The sequence below is a fragment of the Ochotona curzoniae genome, unplaced genomic scaffold (genome assembly GCF_017591425.1).
Source record: "Ochotona curzoniae isolate NIBS_2020 unplaced genomic scaffold, NIBS_Ocur_1.0 scaffold_4701, whole genome shotgun sequence".
Lineage (NCBI taxonomy): Eukaryota > Metazoa > Chordata > Mammalia > Lagomorpha > Ochotonidae > Ochotona > Ochotona curzoniae.
The window spans coordinates 81,704,309-81,726,112 of record NW_024467122.1 but is presented as its reverse complement, the minus strand read 5'-3'; the positions used below and the strand labels follow the sequence as shown (position 1 = coordinate 81,726,112).

At 58.4% G+C, this 21,804-nt stretch overlaps 1 protein-coding gene across 3 annotated transcripts; it reads left to right on the top strand.

Moving 5' to 3' along the window:
- The first annotated feature begins 301 nt into the window (after nucleotides 1-301).
- On the top strand, nucleotides 302-14,606 carry CSK (C-terminal Src kinase). Of its 3 annotated transcripts, none has more exons than XM_040968356.1 (13): nucleotides 302-424; nucleotides 10,803-10,882; nucleotides 11,079-11,192; nucleotides 11,293-11,405; nucleotides 11,524-11,743; nucleotides 12,291-12,381; nucleotides 12,514-12,579; nucleotides 12,669-12,768; nucleotides 12,849-12,939; nucleotides 13,098-13,171; nucleotides 13,274-13,469; nucleotides 13,575-13,661; nucleotides 13,792-14,606. In XM_040968356.1, exons 2-13 carry the CDS (start codon nucleotides 10,868-10,870, stop codon nucleotides 13,972-13,974), a joined length of 1,350 nt encoding a protein of 449 aa, XP_040824290.1. In that variant the 5' UTR covers nucleotides 302-424; nucleotides 10,803-10,867; the 3' UTR covers nucleotides 13,975-14,606. The 3 variants fall into 3 exon arrangements, with proteins under 3 accessions (XP_040824290.1, XP_040824288.1, XP_040824287.1); XM_040968354.1 differs by having other exon boundaries at nucleotides 12,291-12,384; nucleotides 13,098-13,168; XM_040968353.1 differs by having other exon boundaries at nucleotides 303-424; nucleotides 12,291-12,384.
- The last annotated feature ends 7,198 nt before the right edge of the window (nucleotides 14,607-21,804 follow it).

The window sequence follows — 21,804 nt, the reverse complement described above, 5'->3', positions numbered from 1 at the left end:
GGCGTCCCCGGCTGCCCGTCCCGCCCAGCCCAGCCCTGCCCAGCCCCGCGTCCGGCCCTCCGAGCCTCCGGGGTGTGCAAGCTCGAGGCGCCCCCCTCGGCACCCCCGGGCCCCCCGATCGAGCGTCCGGGGCGGGCCCCCCGCTCCCCGGCCCGGCGAGCCCCGAGGCGGCGTGGGGAAGCGGAACTCCGCCGGGCCGCGCGGGCCACATTGTTTCCACCCCCTTCCGCCGCCTTTCTTCGCGCCGGGCCCCGGGCCGCGCGGCCGCCCCCTGCCTCCGCCCGGCCGCCCCCTGCCTCCGCCCGGCCGCCCGGCTTTGTGCCGCACCCGCGGGGACCCCCGCCCCGCCCCTGTCCGCCGGCCGCATGGAGCGTCCCGCAGGCCGCTGATGTCGCCCGGACCGCAGTGTCCCCGACCGACCGAGGTGAGTGGCCGGCTGGCCCGCGGCGGACTGAGGGGTGGGGGGCGAGGCGAGCGCGGAGGGCGCGGGTCCCGCCCCCGCTGCCCGCGCCCCCCGTCCTTCGCGAGTTCGAATCCTCCCTGTCAGAACCGGGGCCGGGAGGGAGGGAAGACCCGTCTCTTTCTCCATCCCGGAGCTTAGAGTGGAGAGGAAGAGGAGGAGGTCGTGGTGGTGGTAGTGGTGGGAGCCCGGGGCGGCGGTGGGGTGGGGACCAGAGCATCCGTGGGGGGGTAGGGGTCCACCTTGCAGGTGCCCCAGCCTGCTTAGTCCGGACCTCTTTCGGTTCCGCACGGAAGTGCCGCTGGAGCCAGCCAGAAACTCAAGTTCAGGGCCTGAACCTGTCACCCGCAGAGACCTGTGACCCTTGGATGGGAACACGGGGCAGGGCTTGAGTATGGGTGGAGGCGATACCAAGCTTGGTCTCTGTGCCCCCACCTCCTGACACTGGTGGTCAGCCCCTTTTCCCGAGCTGCTCAGGCCCCCTCCACCGGGGGGCGGGGGTGCCCAGGTGTCAGAAGGGGTGTGTCCAGCCACCAGCCGGCAGATCTTGGGAGCTGAACTAAGGGCCTCCTTCCTCTGGCCAGTTTCTGAGGCTGGCGTGGTAGGGGTGAGAGGTGAGGGCCCAGCAGCCGCTGCCTGACACGAGGTAGGCAGTTCTTGCCTCCCCAGCTCAGAGAAGAGGGCTGGCCACTGCTGGTGGCAGGAAGCCCTCACCCAGTCTGGTCCCGTGGTGGCCTGATGGGGGGGCTGAGCACGTGCTGGAAATGGGGAGCAGGGGGCTTCCGGCCCCGTCGGACTTTGCACTGCCCTGTGAGGTGCCTGTGGTGGTGGCTCCCACCTGCCGGGGACGAAGTGAGTGGGTGTGTGTATGGGGGAGCCCCCTCCAGTCCTCCCCACACCTTTTGCCCTGTCCACACTGGAGTGACCAGGGCAGAGTGTGCTGCAATGAGGGACCCCCAAGTGGGAACAAGTTACACCTTCTACACCTGCTACAGCAGCAGTCCCGGGGAAGCAGAGTCACCTGAAGGGGCACAGAGGCAGCAGGAAGGTGGGTGGGGAGCAGAAGGCCAGGCTGTTCCTTGAAGGAGCCCCCCCCCCCAAGTCCCCTCCCGCCATGTCTGGGCCTTGGGGAGCCACCAGGGGTTTTGTTCTGCGCAGGCCCCTGCTTGAGCTGTAGGGTTTTTCCGGTTGCCACCACAGCAGCAGCAGCAGCAGCGGAAGAACAGGGGCTGTGAGGCACCCCACTCCTGCCCCTGCCTACTGCTGCGCACCCAAGCGGGGCAGGGTGGGTGGGGGCTGGGGGCAGTTGCACCTGCCCCCTTTGCACTGGAGCAGTTGTCAGGGAGCTGATTAGGTCCCTCCTCGCTCTCACAGTGGCCACTCATTCCCCTGCACTGGACCGGGGTTGAAGAGAGATCAGAAAACACCCCCCACACACACACACACATACATACATCCCCCCACCTTTTCCAGTGCCACGGGTGCCAGGGTGTGCCAGCACCCACCCACAGCCACACACCACAACCCCTAAAGTGTGGGAGGGGGCAGAGTTCAGCCTCCCCCCAAACTAGCGCAAGCAGATGGCCACAGTGTGACGGACGGGGCTGCCCCCAAAAAGCCTATGTGGGCAGAGCCACTGGGGTGCTGCGCTAGGGCCCTCCTCTTGAGTTTTGGTACCTCAGCACGTGATCTGGGCAAGAGGCCACAGGGTAACATCCTTGCCCTCTGAAGGGCAGAAATGTCCCCCCACCCTGGCACCTGGGCCTGAGCTGGCGAGCAGATAAGAAGCCAGGGGACAGTTGTGAGCTCGTGGTCCCAGGGTTATGTCTGCTGATGATTTTCCCAATTCAGAAAAACCTTACAGGGAAACACAGGATGCAGAATAGCAATCCCCCTTCCCTAGAGGGGGGAGGAGGAATGCTGCTGCCTTCCCTGGCAGTGTCCCCCCCACTCCCTCCACCCTACCCCCAGCTCACCCCTTGGTGGCTGCACGGATAGTAGTGTGTCTGAGCGTTTTCTCGCAGTGCCAAACACCCCAAAGAACTTTGCTTCTGGACGGTGCATCAAGAGACCCTGTGGCATGGGTGCTGCATGCCCAGAGTCCACGCTGCTGCCCCTCTGTGGCTGCAGTGGTCACCCCCGTGGGCTCTGAGAGCATCCTGGGGAGGAGATAACTTGACCCCAGCCACGCCACATAGGCTGGAGTGGAGGGAGGGATGCTGGACAGGTCCCTGAGCCTAGAACAGGGTTCCTTTTTGTAACGGGGAGGCGGGTGACGGCACCTGCTTCAGTGGACAGGTGAGGGCTGTGTGAATTTGCTGCAGAGCCATGGGTACCTGCCTGGCATAGCCCCTTTCCTCTTCTTGCCCCAAGTGAGTAGGGGTTGGTGGTCGTAAAGGAGTCCCCATGGCCAGCTGCCTTGGCATGCAGAGAGGGACCCTTGGTCAGGGACAGAGAAGGGGTCCCTAGCTAGGGACCCGAGGATCTGGACCACTTTGGCCTCCCTGCCTTACCCACGCCATCATCTTGTGATTGGCTGGCCCTGGCCATGGGGCTGGCCCTGGGCAGACGTTCGCTGGTTGGTGTCCGGCCTGACCCCACCCATCCTCCTTCCGGTCTCCCAGCATCCAAGCTGAGTGGAGAAAGCCTCCTCCTCCACCACCACCACCACCACCTCACCACCTCCTTCTCCTCGTTGCTGCCACCAGCAGCTGCCTTCTGGCTTGGGCGAGGCCAGCCCGGCCCAGCACTTGCCTGGAGAACAGAGGTCTCCCTCAGGGCCCCCAGTCCAGACACCACCCTGCCAGCCAGCCTGGCCTCCCAGCCCCTTCCCAGTGCCCGAAGGCGTTGGGCAGGAGCACCAGGACTGGTTCCCAGCTGCGTGTTGGGAGGGAGTGTGTGCGCAGCCTCCTCCACAGCAGCAGGTGTACCTCACGCAAGCATTCAAGCACCAGGAGGAGGGCAACTGGCCTGGCCCTGAACCCCTTGTAGCCCAACTTGACCCTCAGGAGGCCCCAGCCTAACCCCAGCGGGCTCCCTGGACTCTGCCATGCCAGGTTTTGCTTGCTGCCATCTCCTCCTCTCTGGTGGCAGTGCAGGGGATGTGGGTACCCTAGCTGCCCTCCCGTCCATCTCGCAGCTCTTGGGCTGCGATGAGGTCACAGGGTGCGGTCCACCCTAAAGATGCTGGCTCCGCTGTGGTGAGCCCTTTGGGTGTTTCTCAGTTCCCTCTGCCCTCGGTTGGGGACAGGATGGGTGGAGGAGCGGGCCGCCCCCCACGCCCAGCAGGGAGCACTGCCTCCTCCCTTCTTTCTCTCCTCTCACGGTCCCTTCATCCAAGGGCTGGAAATAGAATCTGCTAAGTAATGATTAAAGTCAAATTCAGACCTAAAAATAAAGAGTCGGGGAGGGGAGCAGCAGTGCACCCTGCATGGCTAGAGGAAGCAGGGTGCGGCTGCCCAGGGCCTTAGCACCCTGGAAAGTGTGCGCTTTGGGCACCAGGCTGCCTGTATCGCCCTCTGGATGCAGCCTGCACACATCCATCAGGCAGATTGGCAGGATCTAAAAAGAGTAGAGGAGGCACCCACTTAGTCCACCTAGGGAAACTGAGGCCTGGGGATTTGTCCTGTGACCCCGGGCAGGAGGGAAGCTCCCATTCTGACGCCTGCTCAGTTTCTCTTCCTGGTTCTGAGATGCAGTGAGGAGGGCAGTTTCCCATCACTCGCTCACTCTGCACCCCCTCCGACCGCAGCTTCCCGCCACGGCCCTCCCCTTCCTGGTCTGGGAGCTAGCAGCAGAGAGATTGCTCCTGTGGTCTGGCTGCCTGCATGAGAACCTGGGTGTCCCGTGACCCCAGGTGCTCCCCCTCCCCTGGCAGCTGCTACTCCTGCTCAGCCCCTTGCAGCCCAGGATCTGGCCCCTGCTGGCTGGTAAGGGAGGCCAGGCCTGAGGGTATCATACAGGGAGGCCTGCGGTTCTGATTTCCTGGCAGGGCTTGGTGGGAGTTCAGAAGCTGGAGAGCCGTGTGGGTTGGAGCAACCTGGAGGACTTCCTGGAAGGGAAAGGGCAGCAGGATGAGAACTGAGATGTCCTTGTTGCTGGATGGTCCTGGGCACTCCCGTGGCCTCTCTGTACAAGGCCAGCAGGGGGTCTGCAGAGGAACCCGAGGTGGGCACCCATGGCTCTGTGCCACTTGAGTTTCTCCCTGCCCACCCACCTGGGACAGTGTCTGCGTGTTGTCATCAGGTGTCCTCTGACCTGCCCAATGAAGAAGGGTAGGAAGAGAGGCCTGCAGTGCCCATCCCTGGGCCCTCATCATTCAGGGTCAACAGAGTAAGGGAGGTTTTGAACGCAAGGCCACACAGGGTGGGGACAGTAGGCCTGCTTGGGGAGAGCTTTGCTAACCGGGTCCTCTGCTAGAGCTGTGCAGGTCCCAGTTTTCAAATGGGAAGGTTAGAAATCTGGCAATCTTAGACTGCTCAGGACCTCCTGGCCTCAGACCTCGGTGCTGGTGTCACAGGTCAGGGCCCCAGGGGCTTATGCAAATGTAGGCAAATTGAGATGCAAAGGCCGCTGTCGGGGCTGCAGGGGTGGAGGGGGCACAGTGGCCTGGGTGAGGACCCTGGGGAGCCCACGGTCCCTGCAGCCAATGACTTAGGTAATTAGGCTCCTGAACGGTAATTAGAAGGCTTTCTGGGTCAGTCAGTTGCAGTCAGTGGTGTGTGGAGGGGAGAACCAGGGAGGCAGCACCCCATTGGCTGCCTCTGACCCCAGTCCCCAGCTCTCCCAAACCGCTAGACAGGATTTCCGGTACCCCTTAGCTGCTGGGGCCAGCGAGTTGCTGTCATGCTGGTGGGGAACATTTTTCAGCCATTAAACTTGCCACTCTTTCCCTTAGGCTGGGGATGCCAAGGCTGAGAGAGCCTGGGGTGGGGGAGGGGGGTTCGTCTTTCCAGTCCTGCCAGACGCCTGCCTGGGAAGGCAGTGGTATCCCTGAGACCGCCCCACTGCATGGTGGGGCACTGGGGTCAGTGGACTGTGAAGCTGCTCCACCCCATGTGGCCCGGGGTGTCAGGTGTCCCTCAGCCAGGTGCCCCGTGCACACTCAGGGCTGGGCCCGGATCTCAGCTCAGCGCTGCCAAACCAGCCCAGTTGCTGGCTCCCGCCCACAGGTGCACTGGCCTTCCCGAGGGCGTGCCCAAACCGGACCCACAAGGCTGCTGCTGGCTGTCCTGGAGCCTGGAGGGAACTCCCGGCCCAACCCTCTCCCAGGCTGTCCTGGCCCTGGTGTTCCCCTCCCCCACATGTGCCTGGATGAAGGTCAGCCCTGTCTTGTTGGGGTGTCTCCCTCCTCCGCTGGGTGCAAAGGGGTGGGGGGCAGCTCCCGAAGTGCTGTGTTGGGCCTGAGCGGGCCGAGACCTTCTGGTTGTCGTCCCCACCCCCGGCGTCCGGCAGGTCCTGTGGCTGCACCAGTCTCTGAGGGCAGTGGCTGTGTGTGCCCCTAGGTCTCTGTACACTTCCCTTTTCAGCAAGTATTTTTAGCTGGGTGTAAACACTTACGGAACTCTCCCACGCCCCTTTAAGCAATGAAGTTTCGGTGAGAGGGGTACTGGGGGAGAGTCCCCTGGTTACCCCTGGCACTTGGCACGTGCCTGGCTTTTTTTTAGGGGGGGTGGATGGGAGCATCTAACAGCTGCCAACAAGGGGGAGAGTGCAGCCTTGGAGCCCTGGACCCAATTCCTGCCTGGTCTCCCTCCCTTCCCTGGCAGTCTGCGCTACCAAGAAAGGCCTGCCCCAGGCCGTGGCCGCTGACCTCAGCACCCGGGCACAATGCCCAGCCTGTTCCCCCAGGACCCCGGAACAAGGGCTGCTGGGAGCAGGCTCTGGGGCAGGAAGTCAGAGCTCAGAGCTTGCCCTGCCACATCCCCAGGGCCTGTCCCAGGAGCTGTGTATGTGTATAGCAGCTGCTGTCCCACTGGGGTTAAATATAGTCCGGCCCTCCTGGACCCTCATGGGACCTTGGTGCACACAGTGGGCTGGCCAGCCTGGGCTCCCCCTGAATGGGTCATTCAGGCCCAGCCTGTGCCTAGAAGGCAGAAGGAATCACAGTGTCACTTTCCACACCGACCCAGGCCCTGGCAGCCAGCTCTCCCCAGAACCCAGTAGCACCAAGAGGTCTTGGAAGACCTCCTGCGGGCAAATTTTCAAAAAACAAAGATCGGGCCCGGCACGTTAGCCAAGCAGCTAAAGTCCTCACCTTGAACGCGCCGGGATGCCATATGGGCACCAATTCTAATCCTGGCTGCTCCACTTCCCATCCAGCTCCCTGCTTGTGGCCTGGGAACGCAGTCCAGGATGGCCCAAAGCCTTGGGACCCTGCACCCGCAGGGGGGACCCGGAGGAGGTTCCTGGCTCCTGGCTTCGGATCAGCTCAGCTGTGGCTGTTGTGGTCACTTGGGGAGTGAATCGTTGGATGGAGGATCTTTCTCTCTGTCTTCCCTCCTCTCTGTATGTCTAACTTTCCAATAAATATAAATAAATCATTATTTAAAAAAATAAAGATGAGACAGCCAGCAATCCAGTTAAAAAGTTAACTTTCCTTGTGCCTGAGCACGAGCTGTGCGAATGTGTTTACAAACACAGCTGGCAGTACAGGAGACCTGAAGAAGTCTGGAAAACAAACAAAAGCCTACTTTCACATAAAAGGAGGTGCAACCCGCGTGTACACAGGGTGTTACAAAAAGTTTCTAGCAGTGAATGTTATCAAAAAAGCCTGGATTTCAGAATTTTGTTGCACCCAGATCAACTTGTCTTTTCCAGTTTTTTGACGTTTTGAAGTAGAATCAGATTCCACAGATGGGCTACACCTAGCTTTTTTATTTTTTGAGTTTTGTATATTTATGTATTTATAAAGAGGTATTGTTAAAATCTTTTTTTTTTTTAAAGACTTGTTGTTCACTCCCTGGTTCACTCCCTAAGTGACTCCCTGAGCAACTGCCGGAGTTCAGCTGATCCGAAGCCAGGGGCCAGGAGCTTGGGCCAGGGTCCCAAGGCCGTGGGCCGTCCTCTGATGCTTTCTCGGGCCACGAGTGGGGAGCTAGAGGGGAAGTGGAGCAGCTGGAATACGAATTGGTGCTAATATGGGATCCCAGTGCATGCAAGGGGAGAACTCTAGCCACTATCGTGCCGGGCCCCCCCCTTTTTTTTAAGGTTTGTTTGACTTATTTTTATTGGAAAAGCAGATATACAGAGAGGAGAAGAGACAGAGAGAAAGATATTACATGTACTGGTTCACTTCCCAACTAGCTACAACTGCTGGAGCTCAGCTGATCCAAAGCCAGGAGCTTCTTCCAGGTCTCCCAGGCAGGTGCAGGGTCCCAAGGCTCTGGACCATCTTCTACTGCTTTCCCAGGCCACAAGCAAGGAGCTGGATCGGATGTGGAGCAGCCAGAATACGAACCAGCACCTGCATGGGATCCCCATGGATGCAAGATGAGGATTTAGCCACTACACTATCACACCGGGCCCAAGGTTTATATATTTGAAAAACAGCAACAGAGAGAGGGAGTGATTTTCCAACTGCCAGCTGGGCTCCCCCTGGGTCATTCAGGCCCAGCCTGTGCCTAGAAGGCAGAAGGAATCACAGTGTCCCACTCTCTAGATGACCTCAACAGGGGAGACTGGGCCAGGCTGAAGCCAGAAGTGTGGAGTTCTGTCTGGGTCTTCAGCGTGGGTAGCAGGGACCCAAGCACTTGCCCAGGTGCATTAGCAGGGGGCTGGATGGGGAGCAGAGTAGCTGGGGCTCAGACTGATGCTCTGACCTGGATGGTGGGCATTGCAGGCGGTGGCGTGACTTGCTACCTCTTGTATGCAATGTGGACAAGTCTGCAGGCAATGGATTCCAGGGTTCCTTGCACACGGGAGTGTCCACGGAGGATGCTGGGGTCCTTCTGTCAAGTGGCCACATGTTTGCATGTCACTTCCCTGTGCATGTCATCTGTGGACTTGACCCCAGCTCTGAAGACGGGGCCAGGCCTCCGCAGAGTCTGCACTAGGCGCACAGTGGCTGGTGGGGAGCGATGACAAGGCGTTCGTGTGCTGGGGACACATGCAACTTGCTTCCTGGATGGTTTTCATGCAAAGTTGATTGAATCTACCACAGAGGAACCTGAGAAAGTGGAGGGCTGGCACGTGTGTGTACTTGTTTTACTTGTATGTCTTTGTTGCAAGAAGGATGGAGACCAGGAGGGCGTCCATCCCGGGCCCACCCCAGTTTCCTGCAGCAGTCCCGCCGAAGCTGGGGGCCAGGAATGCCACCTGCGTCTCACCGTGTGGGTGGCAGGGGCCATCATGCGCTGCCTTTCTGGGTATTCATTGCTAGGAAACTGGATGAGAAGTGAAGATTACCAGCCTCCCAGGCTGTGTCTTCCCTGCTGTGCCAGACCCCCACGCCTGGTGGTGGTTTCCTGCTCATGTTACTGTTGCATTGTCCTATTGGGAACACTGATGGTGACCCTAAACCTGTTCCATTCTCCCACTTGTCCAGAAAAAATGCTTCTCATAGCTACTTTTCCCTCGTCAAGGACATCCATTTCAGGATCACTCATTGCAACTTTGTGACATGTTTCTTTGGCATCTGATGTACTCTAGAACAATCTAGAATATACTCCTGCTTTTTTTCGGGGGGATCTTTGGTAGTGATTAGGGTCTGAGCCAGTCGCTTTGGGGGCCCTGTGGCTTCCCGGTTGGGTTGGATAAAACAGGCCCAGCAAGGGTAGGCACTGTGGCCACCCTGGCATGTCACAGCCGCAGACACTGGCTCGGCGGGCCTCAGCTTTTTCCGGTGGGTGCTGTGTCACTTGGTGCAGGCATGTCTTCCGGGTCTCCCTGTTGTGAAGGCTGCCACTCGGCAGCCATTCACCTATGCTGTTGGCCACCACCACCATTTCCTTCAGTGGCTTGAGCTGACCACGAGCAGGGCGACACCTGATACCCCGACCCCCATCAGCAGCCTTGCGGGTTGCCTCCTGGGTGCTGCACTTTGAGCTGCACCCCCAAGACTAGGTGGAAAGATGGGGAGGCAGTGACCATGCCAAGGTGTAGGGAGGAACCCCCCAAGCCCACTCTCCCTGAGTTGCCTCTCCCTCTGCTCTCCTCCTCCCCCATCTGTCTCCCAGCTTGGTGTGGTCCCTGCCTGAGGCCAGGAGGACTAGGCAGGACAGGGAGCTGCCTGGAGGGGTGGCCTCAGGCAAGGGGGAAGCTCATCTGTAAAAATAAAAACAAAAACAGAGGTAATAACAGCCCCCGCGGCAGCCGCCTGTGCCAAGGACTGGGCCTGGCACAGACCCCACGCCCGGGACACGGGCCTGTTATTATTTTTATGATTGTCGTTCAGGCAGCGGGGAGGTGTCGGCGGCGGCAGCTGCGGGCCGGAAGGAGTGTTTGCAAACTGACAGCTGGGGGAGACTGGTCGCTCACTGCCAGCGCACCACCGGCGCGCCCTCCTGTGGTGGCAGCCGAGGTGGCACATGTTCAGGGAAAGGCAGAGAGAGCTTGCTCTGGCTGGAGCTTCAAGCCTGCACTTCTGTAAAATGGAGCAAGGAGCTCTCCCATTCCAGGCACTGCAAAGGGCTGACAGGATGGAAGGGTCCTGCACTCATGGGAGCTCAGCCATGTGGATCTCCACGGCCTGCTTCCAGGGGGTCCTCCTTGCTGAGGGACGTGGGACCCACTTGCCCCCAATCAGGCTCAGCTCTGCCTGGCTGTGACCCAGCAGTGAGCGTGCCCCTTCCTCGTGGACTCCAGCTGGCCCCTAAGGCCACCTGCTCCCCTGCCCAGGCCCCAGAGCCTGCATTGCGAGGCTCAGGCCAGGCTCTGCAGCAGCTCCTGCACCTGCTCGCTTCACGGCTGGGTTTGCCCATGTTCGCTGCCAGGAGGTGTCCGTGCTGGGCCACCACCGCCCCAGTGGCCCCCCCCTTTCCCTCAGTGAGCGTCCAGGCAGGTGTGGCGTGAGGTCTGTCATCAATCCACTGATGGTGGTGCCCGTCAGTGAACACGTGCCACGGTTGAGCTCAAAATGCAGACCAAGACATGGGCTCTGGTGGGTCTGGGGGTAACGCCTGGTCATGCGTGTCTGGGAAGGACCCACGTGGGCCAAGGGCCTGAGAGACCCCATTTTGAAGCTGCCTGGGTCAGGCAGGCCGGTGGGCAGTGCCTGCAGTGCCACCGACCCTTCACACTGGGTCCCCACCATGGGAGCACCAGTGCCTGTCACACTCCTGACAGTGTTGGTAGGAGGACGCCCTCTGCCCTCAGCCCTGCTCATGTTATCTTTTCCCTGCAGCTCTGATGGTACGCAGCGATAGACCGGCCCTCCTGTGACTCAGGGACACCCGCTCTCCTGGGACCATGTCGGCTATACAGGTACAGGCAAGCGAGGGGGCGTCTAGGACATTAAGGGACGGTGCCAGCACCGGCTGTCAGTAGTGGCTTAGATGGGGGAGGGGAACGCTGAGGGACTTGGCTGCAAGGGGCCACCTCATCCAGGCCTGTGGAAGGCCAGGAAAGAGACCTTGACAGTCCTGGCCACCCCGCCCACCCGCAGCCCCTCCCTCCACAGGCCGTCTGGCCAACTGGCACCGAGTGCATTGCCAAGTACAGTTTCCACGGCACCGCGGAGCAGGACTTGCCATTCTGCAAAGGAGACGTGCTCACAATTGTGGCTGTCACCAAGGTAATGGGGTCATATTGCAACTCCCCTAGCCCCTGCTCTGAGTCCAGATTCTTATGGGGCAGGTCGAGCCTGAGAGTGTGTGGGCCTTCCTGTTCCCCAGGACCCCAACTGGTACAAAGCCAAGAACAAGGTGGGCCGGGAGGGCATCATCCCTGCCAACTATGTCCAGAAGCGCGAGGGCGTGAAGGCAGGCACCAAGCTCAGCCTCATGCCGTGAGTACCGCCCAGGGCGCAGGGCCTCCAGGAGGGGCACGTGGGAAGCAGGAAGGCAGGCCCAGGGGCAGCCTTGAGCCACCGTGACCCCTGGACCTCACCCCACCCCCGCCCCCAGCTGGTTCCATGGCAAGATCACGCGGGAGCAGGCCGAGCGGCTCCTTTACCCACCGGAGACCGGCCTGTTCCTGGTGCGGGAGAGCACCAACTACCCGGGAGACTACACGCTGTGCGTGAGCTGCGAGGGCAAGGTGGAGCACTACCGCATCATGTACCACTCCAGCAAGCTCAGCATCGATGAGGAGGTGTACTTCGAGAATCTCATGCAGCTTGTGGAGGTGAGCGGGGGACTGTACCACCCCATCCGGCCTTGCCAGCCTCAGTGTCCTCACACACCTGTCACGTGTCCCACTGTGCTCCCACGAGGGGGAGCAGCCCTGATGGCAGCCACTCACAAACTGCAGGCCACCAGGTGGGGATAGGCACCTGCACCTGCCTGGACGATGCCCATGCTTTCCCCACCCCCCCACCCCCCCTCCAGCCTCCTGCTTTCTGGCCTGAGGCAGGGGAGGTAGGGGTCCCTGGGGGTACACCTGACTGAAGGTTGGTGTCAGAACCCAGCCAGAGTTTGCCCTGAGCCTCAGAATGCCAGTGAGGCCCAGAGTGGCGGCCACAGGCAGGTGTGGGGAGACACGGAGAGCAAGCCATGTGCCAGAGGCTAAACTTCCCCAATCTTTGGCCAGCCGGAAATAGGGTGCTATCCAGGCAGGGCGGAAGCGGCGTCTGCCGCCCTCTGGTGGTCACAGCCGGGTGGGTGTGTGCCAGCTGCCAGAGAAGGGGTGCCCGGTGGCCGGCTGAGCGCCCCCCCCCACCTGCCCTTCCCAGCACTACACTAAGGACGCCGATGGACTCTGCACACGCCTCATCAAACCAAAGGTCATGGAAGGCACAGTGGCTGCCCAGGACGAGTTCTACCGCAGTGAGTGTGCCCAGCCTGTGCCTCTCCCGCCCGGACTCCCCTGTACTGCCTGCTCTCAGTCCCCAGCCCCTGGAGACCCACTAAAGTCCTCCCCGCTGTGACTGCCCTTCAACACTTGCCTCTCCACAGGCGGCTGGGCGCTGAACATGAAGGAGCTGAAACTGCTGCAGACCATAGGGAAGGGGGAGTTCGGAGGTGAGCTGGGGGGCCAGCCATGCAGGGACCCGAGGAGAGGCTTGGGCTCGGGCGGGCAGGCCGGGGCTCAGCACCTGTCCTCTCCACAGACGTGATGCTGGGTGACTACCGAGGCAACAAGGTTGCGGTCAAGTGCATTAAAAATGACGCCACAGCCCAGGCCTTCCTGGCCGAAGCCTCGGTCATGACGTGAGTTGGGGGGGGCTGGGACAGGGCGGGTGGGCAGCTGGGCCAGCTCTGACCCTGACGCCTGCCCTGCCTCACCCCAGGCAACTCCGGCATAACAACCTGGTCCAGCTGCTGGGTGTGATCCTGGAGGAGAAGAGCGGCCTGTACATCGTTACCGAGTACATGGCCAAGGTGGGCCCCGCTCCTCTGTCCCGGCTCTTCCCTCGGTGACGGGGTGTCCCCTCCCCATTTGGCAGGGGGAGAATGTTGTTCAGCCCCACCCCCGTGCCCACTGCTGACAGGGCTGGGGCAGGTCTGACCCTGGGTCCCCGTCTGTCTGCTGCCCACAGGGGAGCCTGGTGGACTACCTACGCTCCCGGGGCCGGTCGGTGCTGGGCGGAGACTGTCTCCTCAAATTTTCGCTGTGAGTGAGGCCGCCGCCCCCAGAGAGAGGGGAGAGGGTTGGGGAGTGGGTCTGGCGTTCGGAGGGGGCAGCCCTGTCTGAGGGGACCTGGGCTGCCCCCAGAGACGTGTGTGAGGCCATGGAGTACCTCGAGGGTAATAACTTCGTGCACCGTGACCTGGCCGCCCGCAACGTGCTGGTGTCTGAGGACAACATGGCCAAGGTCAGCGACTTTGGCCTCACCAAGGAGGCCTCCAGCACCCAGGACACGGGCAAGCTGCCTGTCAAGTGGACAGCACCAGAAGCCCTGCGGGAAAAGGTGGGGTCGCACGGGGGCAGCGGGCGGGGCCAGGGTGCACCTCAGCCTAGGCCGCCTCCTGCCCCCTCCCCAGGGTCTCACCCCCTCCCCCGCCTCCCCCTGCAGAAGTTCTCCACCAAGTCCGACGTGTGGAGCTTCGGAATCCTCCTATGGGAGATCTACTCCTTCGGGCGAGTGCCTTACCCAAGAATTGTAAGTGTGGGGCCTGGCCCTGGAAGGGGAGTGGGGTCCCCAGCCACTTCCAGTTTGGGTCTGGGGTCACGCCGAGGCCCAACGCCGATACAATCCTCTCCTGTCTTCCCCCCAACCCGGCACTGTACAGCCCCTGAAGGACGTAGTCCCTCGGGTGGAAAAGGGCTACAAGATGGACGCCCCCGACGGCTGCCCGCCTGTCGTCTACGATGTCATGAAGAACTGCTGGCGCCTGGACGCGGCCACACGGCCTTCCTTCCTGCAGCTGCGGGAACAGCTGGAACACATCAAGAGCCACGAGCTGCACCTGTGACCTTCGCCCTGTGGGGACTGAGCCTGGACCATCCTGGCCAGGGCCGCTCCTGAACTGAGCCCAGCAGGCAGGTGGGCACAGCCCCTGCCCTGCCCCAGCGCCGCCGGCCCTGCTCTAGGGCCTGCCACCTGCCTGGCAGGCCGAGGAAGAAGAGGAGGAGAAGGAGGCTGCCAGGGGCTGCCCTTCCCGGCCTCGCCACACTCGCCGCCTTTAGAGTTTTATTTCCTTTTTTTTCTGAGATTTTTTTTTCTTTCTGTGTGTTTATTTTTTATGATTTTTCAAGATAAGGACAAAGAAAATACCCAGTCAAGTGGGCATTTTACAAGAAGTACGAATCTTATTTTTCCCCGACCTGCCTGTGCGGGTTGGGGGTGAGGGTGGGAGGGGTCACTGCGGGGACTGGGACCCAACGCCCGCGGAGAGACCCACGGCCCCCACCCTCGTTGTCCCGTGTCCCATGTCGTCTCCTGGTCGCCCGTGTCTGCGCTTGACCATTGTCGCACTGTTGCATGCGCCCGCGGCAGCGTTTATCCAGGGCTTGGGGTCTACGCGCCGCCGCCGCCACCACCACCGCCACCACTGTCACCACGTTGTGAGCCGGAAGCGTAATAAACCCCTCCATGCGGACACTGCCCCGCAGCCTGCGCCTCCCTCTGCCGTCGCCATCTTGTGTGTGCCCTTGTGTCTGTGGGCAGGTAGCATGGCCGGGAAATGTAGCCTCGCTTTGTGTCCAGCTGCACGAATGAGTGTCCTGTGTCTGCCCTGGGTTGGGACAAGGTGCCCGCCTACCTACTGTGTACCCCAGTGGCCTGGTGCAGACTGCATCCAGGCACCTGGCTGTGGGGGTGTGGGCAACCAGCGCTCAGCATCTAAGGACCCGTGGGCTGAGCGGTCCCAGCACAGGAGGTGGGGGCAGCCATCAGAAGCATCCTTCACTCAGTGACACAGCCAGGCTTAACCCACCCTGTGCCTTCTGGGTCCCCAGCCAGCTGGACCGGAAGCCCTAGTCCATAGGAAGCCCTATGATGGCAGCATACCTTGTGGCTCCAGCCACCCTCATTTGGCCCAGTACACCCACTAGACACACATATACCCTTCATTCGCCCCCTGCACCTGCCACCTGCTTGTGCTCATCCAGGGCTCAGCAGTGACCCTGTGGAATTCACATGGACGGGGCCAGGCTGATGAGTGCTGGGGAAGACACCTGTATCACGGGGGCCTTCTCTGCAAACCAGGGAGGGCTTCCTAGAAGAGGCTCCTGCAGGCTGGGAGTAGGATCAGGACAGGAGTTAGCAACTTCTGCAAGGTGGAACCAGAGTGGGTGGCGAACTACACAGCCCAGAACCAAGAGTACAAGCCGGATTTTGTCCAGCTGGAGTCATGAGGGACATTTGAAGGGGATGGTGACAGGCTCTGGGTGCCAGCAGAGGGAGCCTGCAGGGCAGGGCGCGGGCACTGGGGACACGGTCAGGTGTGGTAGATGTGTAGGGGGGAATGAAAGGTAAGAGTTCAGATGACAGACTGGGAGGACATAGAAGTGGGGAGCACCTCTGGGCAGAGAGGAGGAAGCTGGGAAAGGGGCAGGGCTGAGGAGACTTGGAGGGAAGAACCCAGATGCAAACCCCATGGGAACACAGGAGCAGGACCAGCCTGATGCATTTCCTACACAGAGGGGACCTTTGCTGGCATCGGTGGTGCCTGTGGCTGATAGGCCAACCACAGATGGCAGTGGGTAGAGGTGGACACGGGCAAGGCCAGAGAGCAGGGGAAAGGGGCATCAGAGGCTACACGAGGCCGTCAAGCTGGCAGGGGATTGGACAAGAGCAAATGTCACAGGGAGGCACTGCAGGTACTGAGCAGAGGTAGTGAGGTGTGGGGCCCCAGGGAGGTGCGTGTGTGGGCAGCACAGGTGCCAAGGGGTGTGGAGTGGAAGCAAGTGGGACCCAGGAGAAAGCAGAATCTACAGGCCCCATGAGGGGCTCAACTTCTTGCAGAGGTGACGGGACAGAGAAAGGGACATGGGGACAGTGAGGAGGCTGGAGGGGGCAGAGCATGGAGAGCAGAGAGGTTTGGAGGGCTCCCAAGTAACCCCCCACAGACTCCGGGAAGTGGATGCTGCTATTGTCCCCAGTTGTCAGATAAGAAGACTGAGGCCCCGGGGCTGTATAGGATGCAGGTCACCTGCATGAGTGAGTGACCTGAAGAATCAGCTGAGGCCTGGGCTGTGGGGAATGAGTCAGCAGAATGCCCCTGAGGGCTGGTGAGGTCAAGACAAGCTGTCCCCAGCAGAGCAGGACATTCACTCTGGCTTGTGCTCCAGGGAGAGGCTGGGCTGCATGTTGAGACCTGGGCCTGGGAGCCCCACGGACAGCCAGGGCATGCACAGCTCAGCCTGAGAGCAGGGCACATGCCGGGAAGGAAGGAGGCAAGTAGTCTGGAAGTGTGGCAGCCTCAGGGGACAAGGTCCTTGGAGGCCAAGAGATGGGGAGCGTGGAAGGAAGCCAGGACCGCGGACTGAAGGCAGACGCCAGTCTGGGTGGTCTGTGGCTTCCTGTGGAAATATGACTGTTTTGTTTTTTGAAAGACAGAGTTGGAGAGAGAGGGTGAGGCAGACTGGTCCCTGGCTTACTCCCCAGATGACTGCAAGGGCCTGGACTGGGCCAGACAGATGTCAGGAATTGCATCCTGGTCTCCCACGTGAGTGCAGGGGCCCAAGGACTTGAGCCATCACCTGCTGGTTCCCAGGCACATTAGCAGTGAGCAGGATGGGAAGTGGAGCAGCCAGGACTCAAACCAGCGCCCGTGCGGGATGCCAGCGCTGCAGGCAGGGGCAGCTTTAAGCCGCTTTGCCACAGTAGAGACCCACAAGAGGACTTTTCTTAAGGCGTCCTCCAGTTTTCCCATTTATAGCCTTGACTTTGATCAATTCCTGGAGCCTCAGGAACCGGCTCCTGCTGGGAGTTGAGTAGCAAAGGAACAGACAAGCCACTCTGGAGACCCAGCCTTTATTCCCAAAATGCCATGTAGGATTGCTTCACTTTGAAAAGCTTGCCTGAGAAGACATTTAACACAAATGGAAACACAAACGGAGGGAGAATATGCCGAAACCCAGCCCCCACATGGGGCCTCCAGGGTCTCCATTCAAAGTTAGCTCTGGGGCCCGGCCTGGTGGCCTCAGTTCTCGCCTTGCATGCACTGGGATCCCATATGGGCACCAGCAGCTCCACTTCCCATCCAGCTCCTTGCTTGTGGCCTGGGAAAACAGTCAAGGACGGCCAAAAGCCTTGGAACCTTGCACCTGTGTGGGAGACCTGGAGGAGGTTCCTGGCTCCTGGCATCAGATCTGTACAGCACCGGCTGTTATGGTCATTTGGAGAGTGAATCATTGGACAGAGATCTTCCTCTCTCTCTTGCTTTCTGTATATCTGCCTTTCCAATAAAAATAAATAAATCTTCAAAAGAGAAAAGTTAGGGCCCAGCGGCGTGGCCTAACGGCTAAAGTCCTCACCTTGAACACCCCAGGATCCCATATGAGCACCGGTTCTAATCCCAGCAGCTCCACTTCCCATCCAGCTCCCTGCCTGTGGCCTGAGAAAGCAGTCGAGGATGGCCCAAAGCTTTGGGTCCCTGCACCCGTGTGGGAGACCCGGAAGAGGCTCCTGGCTCCTGGCTTTGGATCGGCCGTTGCGCTCACTTGGGGAGTGAATCATCAGACGGAAGATCTTCCTCTGTCTCCTCCTCTCTGTATATCTGACTTTCCAATAAATAAATAAATCTTTTAAAAAAAGAGAGAGAGAGAAGGTAGCTCTGGGCAGTGTACACCCTACCTTGCTCCCCACCTCCCAAGCTCAGAGAGGTTTTCTTGAAGGCAGGAAATTGCAGACATTGTATCAATTCATCCACAAGACTTTCACACCAGGGTCAAGTTCTAGAGTTCAGAAAGTTGGAACAACTGGGGCTGGTGTTGTAGCACAACAGATTAAACCTCCACAACCACTTGTAACAATGTCAGCATCTCACATCGCAGCACCTGTTGCAATGAGTTCCTTCTGATCCTACTCCCTGCTATTGTACCTGATGGACGATGGCACAAGTGTTTGGACCCTTGTTTCCCTGTGGGATACCTGGGTGGAGTTCCTGGTTTCTGGCTTCAGCCTGGTCCAACCCTTGCTGTTGGCAGCCATTTTTTTTTTATGGAAAGTCAGATATACAGAGAGCAGGAGAGACAGAGAGAAAGATCTTCCGTCCAATGATTCACTCCCCAAGTGTCCACAACAGCCAGAACTGAGCCAATCTGAAGCCAGGATCCTGGAGCCTCTTTTGGGTCTCCCATGCAGATGCAGGGTTTCAAGGTTTTGGGCCGTTCTCGATTGCCTTCCCAGGCCACAAGCAGGAAACTTGATGGGAAGCAGGGCTGCCGGGATTACAGCTGGTTTCCACATGGGATTCTGGCAAGTACAAGGCGAGGACTTTAGCCATTAGGCTACTGTGCTGGGCCATGCAGCCATTTTGCAATATGGATCTCTATCTGTGCCTTTCAAACAAACATTTTAAAAATTATCTCTGATTCTGTTTATCACTATGCATTTTTTAAAGATTTATTTTTATTGAAAGGCAGATTTACAGAGGCAAAGAGATCTTCCATCTACTGGCTCACTCTCCAAGTGACCGCAATAGCAGGAGCTGAGCCAATCCGAAGCCAAGAACCAGGAGCCTGTTCTGAGTCTCCCATGCGGGTGCAGGGTCCCATGGCTTTGGACCGTCCTCGACTGCTTTCCCAGGCCACAAACAGGGAGCTGGGTGGAAGTGCAGCCACCGGGACACAAGACTGTGCCCACACAAGAGTCCAGTGCTTGCAGGTGGAGGAATAGCCTGATGAAACAGCACCAGTCCTATCCACGCAGCTTACAATTCCTTTTATTCACAAAGTTTTAAAATTATTATTATTTTTTATCCTAAGGAGCTGGACTACGCAGAGACAGGAGGCAGGGACTCTAAGGTGTCCTGTGTGACCCATAGGGAATTCAGTGCTTGAGCCGCCCTACTGTATCCCAGAGTCAGTGCTGACACGGCACAGACTGAACCCAAGCACTCCCAACGTGGGTCGGAGCCCTCGCCCAGAGCCTCCACAGCTCCTGAACTAATCTTTTCATGTCATTTCCCCACACAACTTCTGAAGTGCCCTCACGTGTTCTCTAAATGACAAAAGACAAAAGATATAACCATAGGGGCTGGCATGGTGGTATAGCAGGTTAAGCCCCTGCTTGTGTTGGTTCAAATCCCAACTGTTTCGTTCGACTCTGCTAGTATGCCCAGCAAAGGAGGGGAAGATGACTCAGGACCTACGACCCTGCCTATGTGGGAGGCCGGATGAGATTCCTGGCTCTTGGTTTTAGCCTGGCCCAGGCTCCACTATGATATCTATTTGGGGAGTAAACCAGCAGATGGGAGATTTTTCTCTCTGTTTATCTTTCCCACTATAAATCTGCATCTCAAAAAAAATAGTTTTTAATTTACTTATTTATTTATTTATTTTTAAAGATTTATTTATTTTTATTACAAAGTCAGATATACAGAGAGGAGGAGGATGGACAGAGAGGAAGATCTTCCATCCGATGATTCACTCCCCAAGTGAGCGCAACGGCCGATGCTATGCCCATCCGAAGCCAGGAGCCAGGAGCCTCTTCCGGGTCTCCCACGCGGGTGCAGGGTCCCAAGGCTTTGGGCCGTCCTCGACTGCTTTCTCAGGCCACAAGCAGGGAGCTGGATGGGAAGTGGAGCTGCCGGGATTAGAACCGGTGCTCATATGGGATCCCGGGGTGTTCAAGGTAAGGACTTTAGCCACTAGGCCACGGCGCCAGGCCCAATAGTTTTTTAATTTAGCAATGCCATATTATATCTAAAAGTTTTAATAATAGCTGTTTAGTCAAATATCTATTGGTTGAATTTCTGCCATCTCATCTTTTTTCTTTCTTTCTTTTGCAAGTTAATGAGTTAAAATTAGCAGTCACAGCAAACACTGTGGGTCTACTGCTTGGGACACCAGCATTCCATATCAGTGCCTGCTCCCACCCTGCTTCCAGCCCAGCTTCCTGCTGGTGAGCCTGGAAATGTAGCAGATGATGGTGCGAATACCTGAGCCCCTAATACTCTTGTGGGAGGCCTGGTTGGAAACCCCGGTTCCAGGCTTCAGCCTAGCACAGTACCAGATGTTCTGGCCATCTGGGGAGTGTAGCAACAGGTGGAAGATCTCTTTGTGTCCCTCCCTATCACTCTGCCTTTCAAATAAAATCTTCAAAAATAATTTAGGTTCCTGGGCCAATGCGATGGCATATCAGGTTAATCCTTCACCTGGGATGCCAGCATTCCATGTAGGCACCAGTTCAAGTCCCAGCTGCTCCACTTTATACCCAGCTTCCTGGTTATGGCCTTAGAAATAGGTGGAAGATGGCGCCAGTGCTTGCACCACTGCATCTACATGGGAGATTCAAAAGAAGTTCATGGGGCCTGGCACGGTAGCCTAATGGCTTAAGTCCTAACCTTGCAGGTGTCAAGATCCCATATGGGTGCTGGTTCTAATCCCAGCAGCCCTGCTTCCCCTCCAGCTCCATGTTGGTCTGGGAAAGCAGTGGAGGATGGTCCAAAGCCTTGACCCTGTACCCGCGTGGGAGACTCAGAAGAGGCTCCTGGCTCCTGGCTTCAGATCGGCTCAGCTCCAGCCATTGCAGTCACTTGGGGAGGCGACCATTGGATGGAAGAACTTCCTCTCTGTCTCTCGTCCTCTCTGTATATCTGACTATTCAATACAAATAAATAAATCTTTTTCTAAAAAAAAAAATAAGCTCCTGACCTCTATTTTTGACTAACCCAACTCCAGCTGTCATGGCCATTTGGGAAGAGAATCAATAGTTGGAAGCTCATCTCTGTCTTTTTTTTTTTTTAAGATTGATTTATTTTTATTGCAATCAAATATACAAAGAGGAGAGACAGAGAGGAAGATCTTCCATCTGGTGATTCACTCCCTAAGTGAGCACAATGGCTGGAGCTGAGCCAATCCGAAGCCAGGAGCCTCTTCCGGGTCTCCCACGTGGGTGCAGGGTCCCAAGGCTTTGGGCCGTCCTCTACTGCTTTTCCAGGCCACAGCAGGGAGCTGGATGGGAAGTGGGCTGCCGGCATTAGAACCGGCACCCATATGGGATCCCAGTGCATTCAAGGCAAGGACTTTAGCTGGTAGGCCACACCGATGGGCCCAAATCAATCTTTTAAAAAAAAAATAGCTTTTCAGAACATATAAGTTCTAAACAAGGTCCATGCATTGCATTGATTTGCTCTTTTAAAAATGCATTTAGTTATTTATTTGAAAGGCATAGTTAAAGAGAGGGGTAAAGACAGATCTTCTGTCCACTAGTTCCTTGCACTCATCTGGCCGGTCCAGGCTGAAGCTAGCAGCCCAGGACTTCATCCAGGTCTCCCATATGGGTTCAGGGGCCCAAGCAAATTGGGCCATCCTCTGTTGCTTTCCCGTGGAACATTAGCAGGGAGCCTGATGTGAAGTGGAACAGCCGGGACTTGAACCAGCACTCTGATGTGGGATGCTAGCATCCTAAGCATTGGCTTAGCCGCCTGCACCACAGCGCTGCCTCCTGCTCCTCCCTTTTTTCATGGCATGTACTTAGCGGGCAGGTGCTGGGAAGGATAACTACTGGGAGTGGGGGAGGGGAAGCGGAGGACAGAACACAAGGTGGGAAGAGGCAAGATGCAGCCGTCACCACCCACCCCGAGGGAGCACTGGCCAGGGGGGTACATCCCTGAGTCCCCCCGACCCAGCCG

Coding starts and splice junctions, on each gene's coding strand:
- CSK (XM_040968353.1), top strand. Junction 11,406..11,523: donor ACCAAGCTCAGCCTCATGCC/GTGAGTACCGCC, acceptor CCCCGCCCCCAG/CTGGTTCCATGGCAAGATCA. Junction 12,940..13,097: donor TTACCGAGTACATGGCCAAG/GTGGGCCCCGCT, acceptor TGCTGCCCACAG/GGGAGCCTGGTGGACTACCT.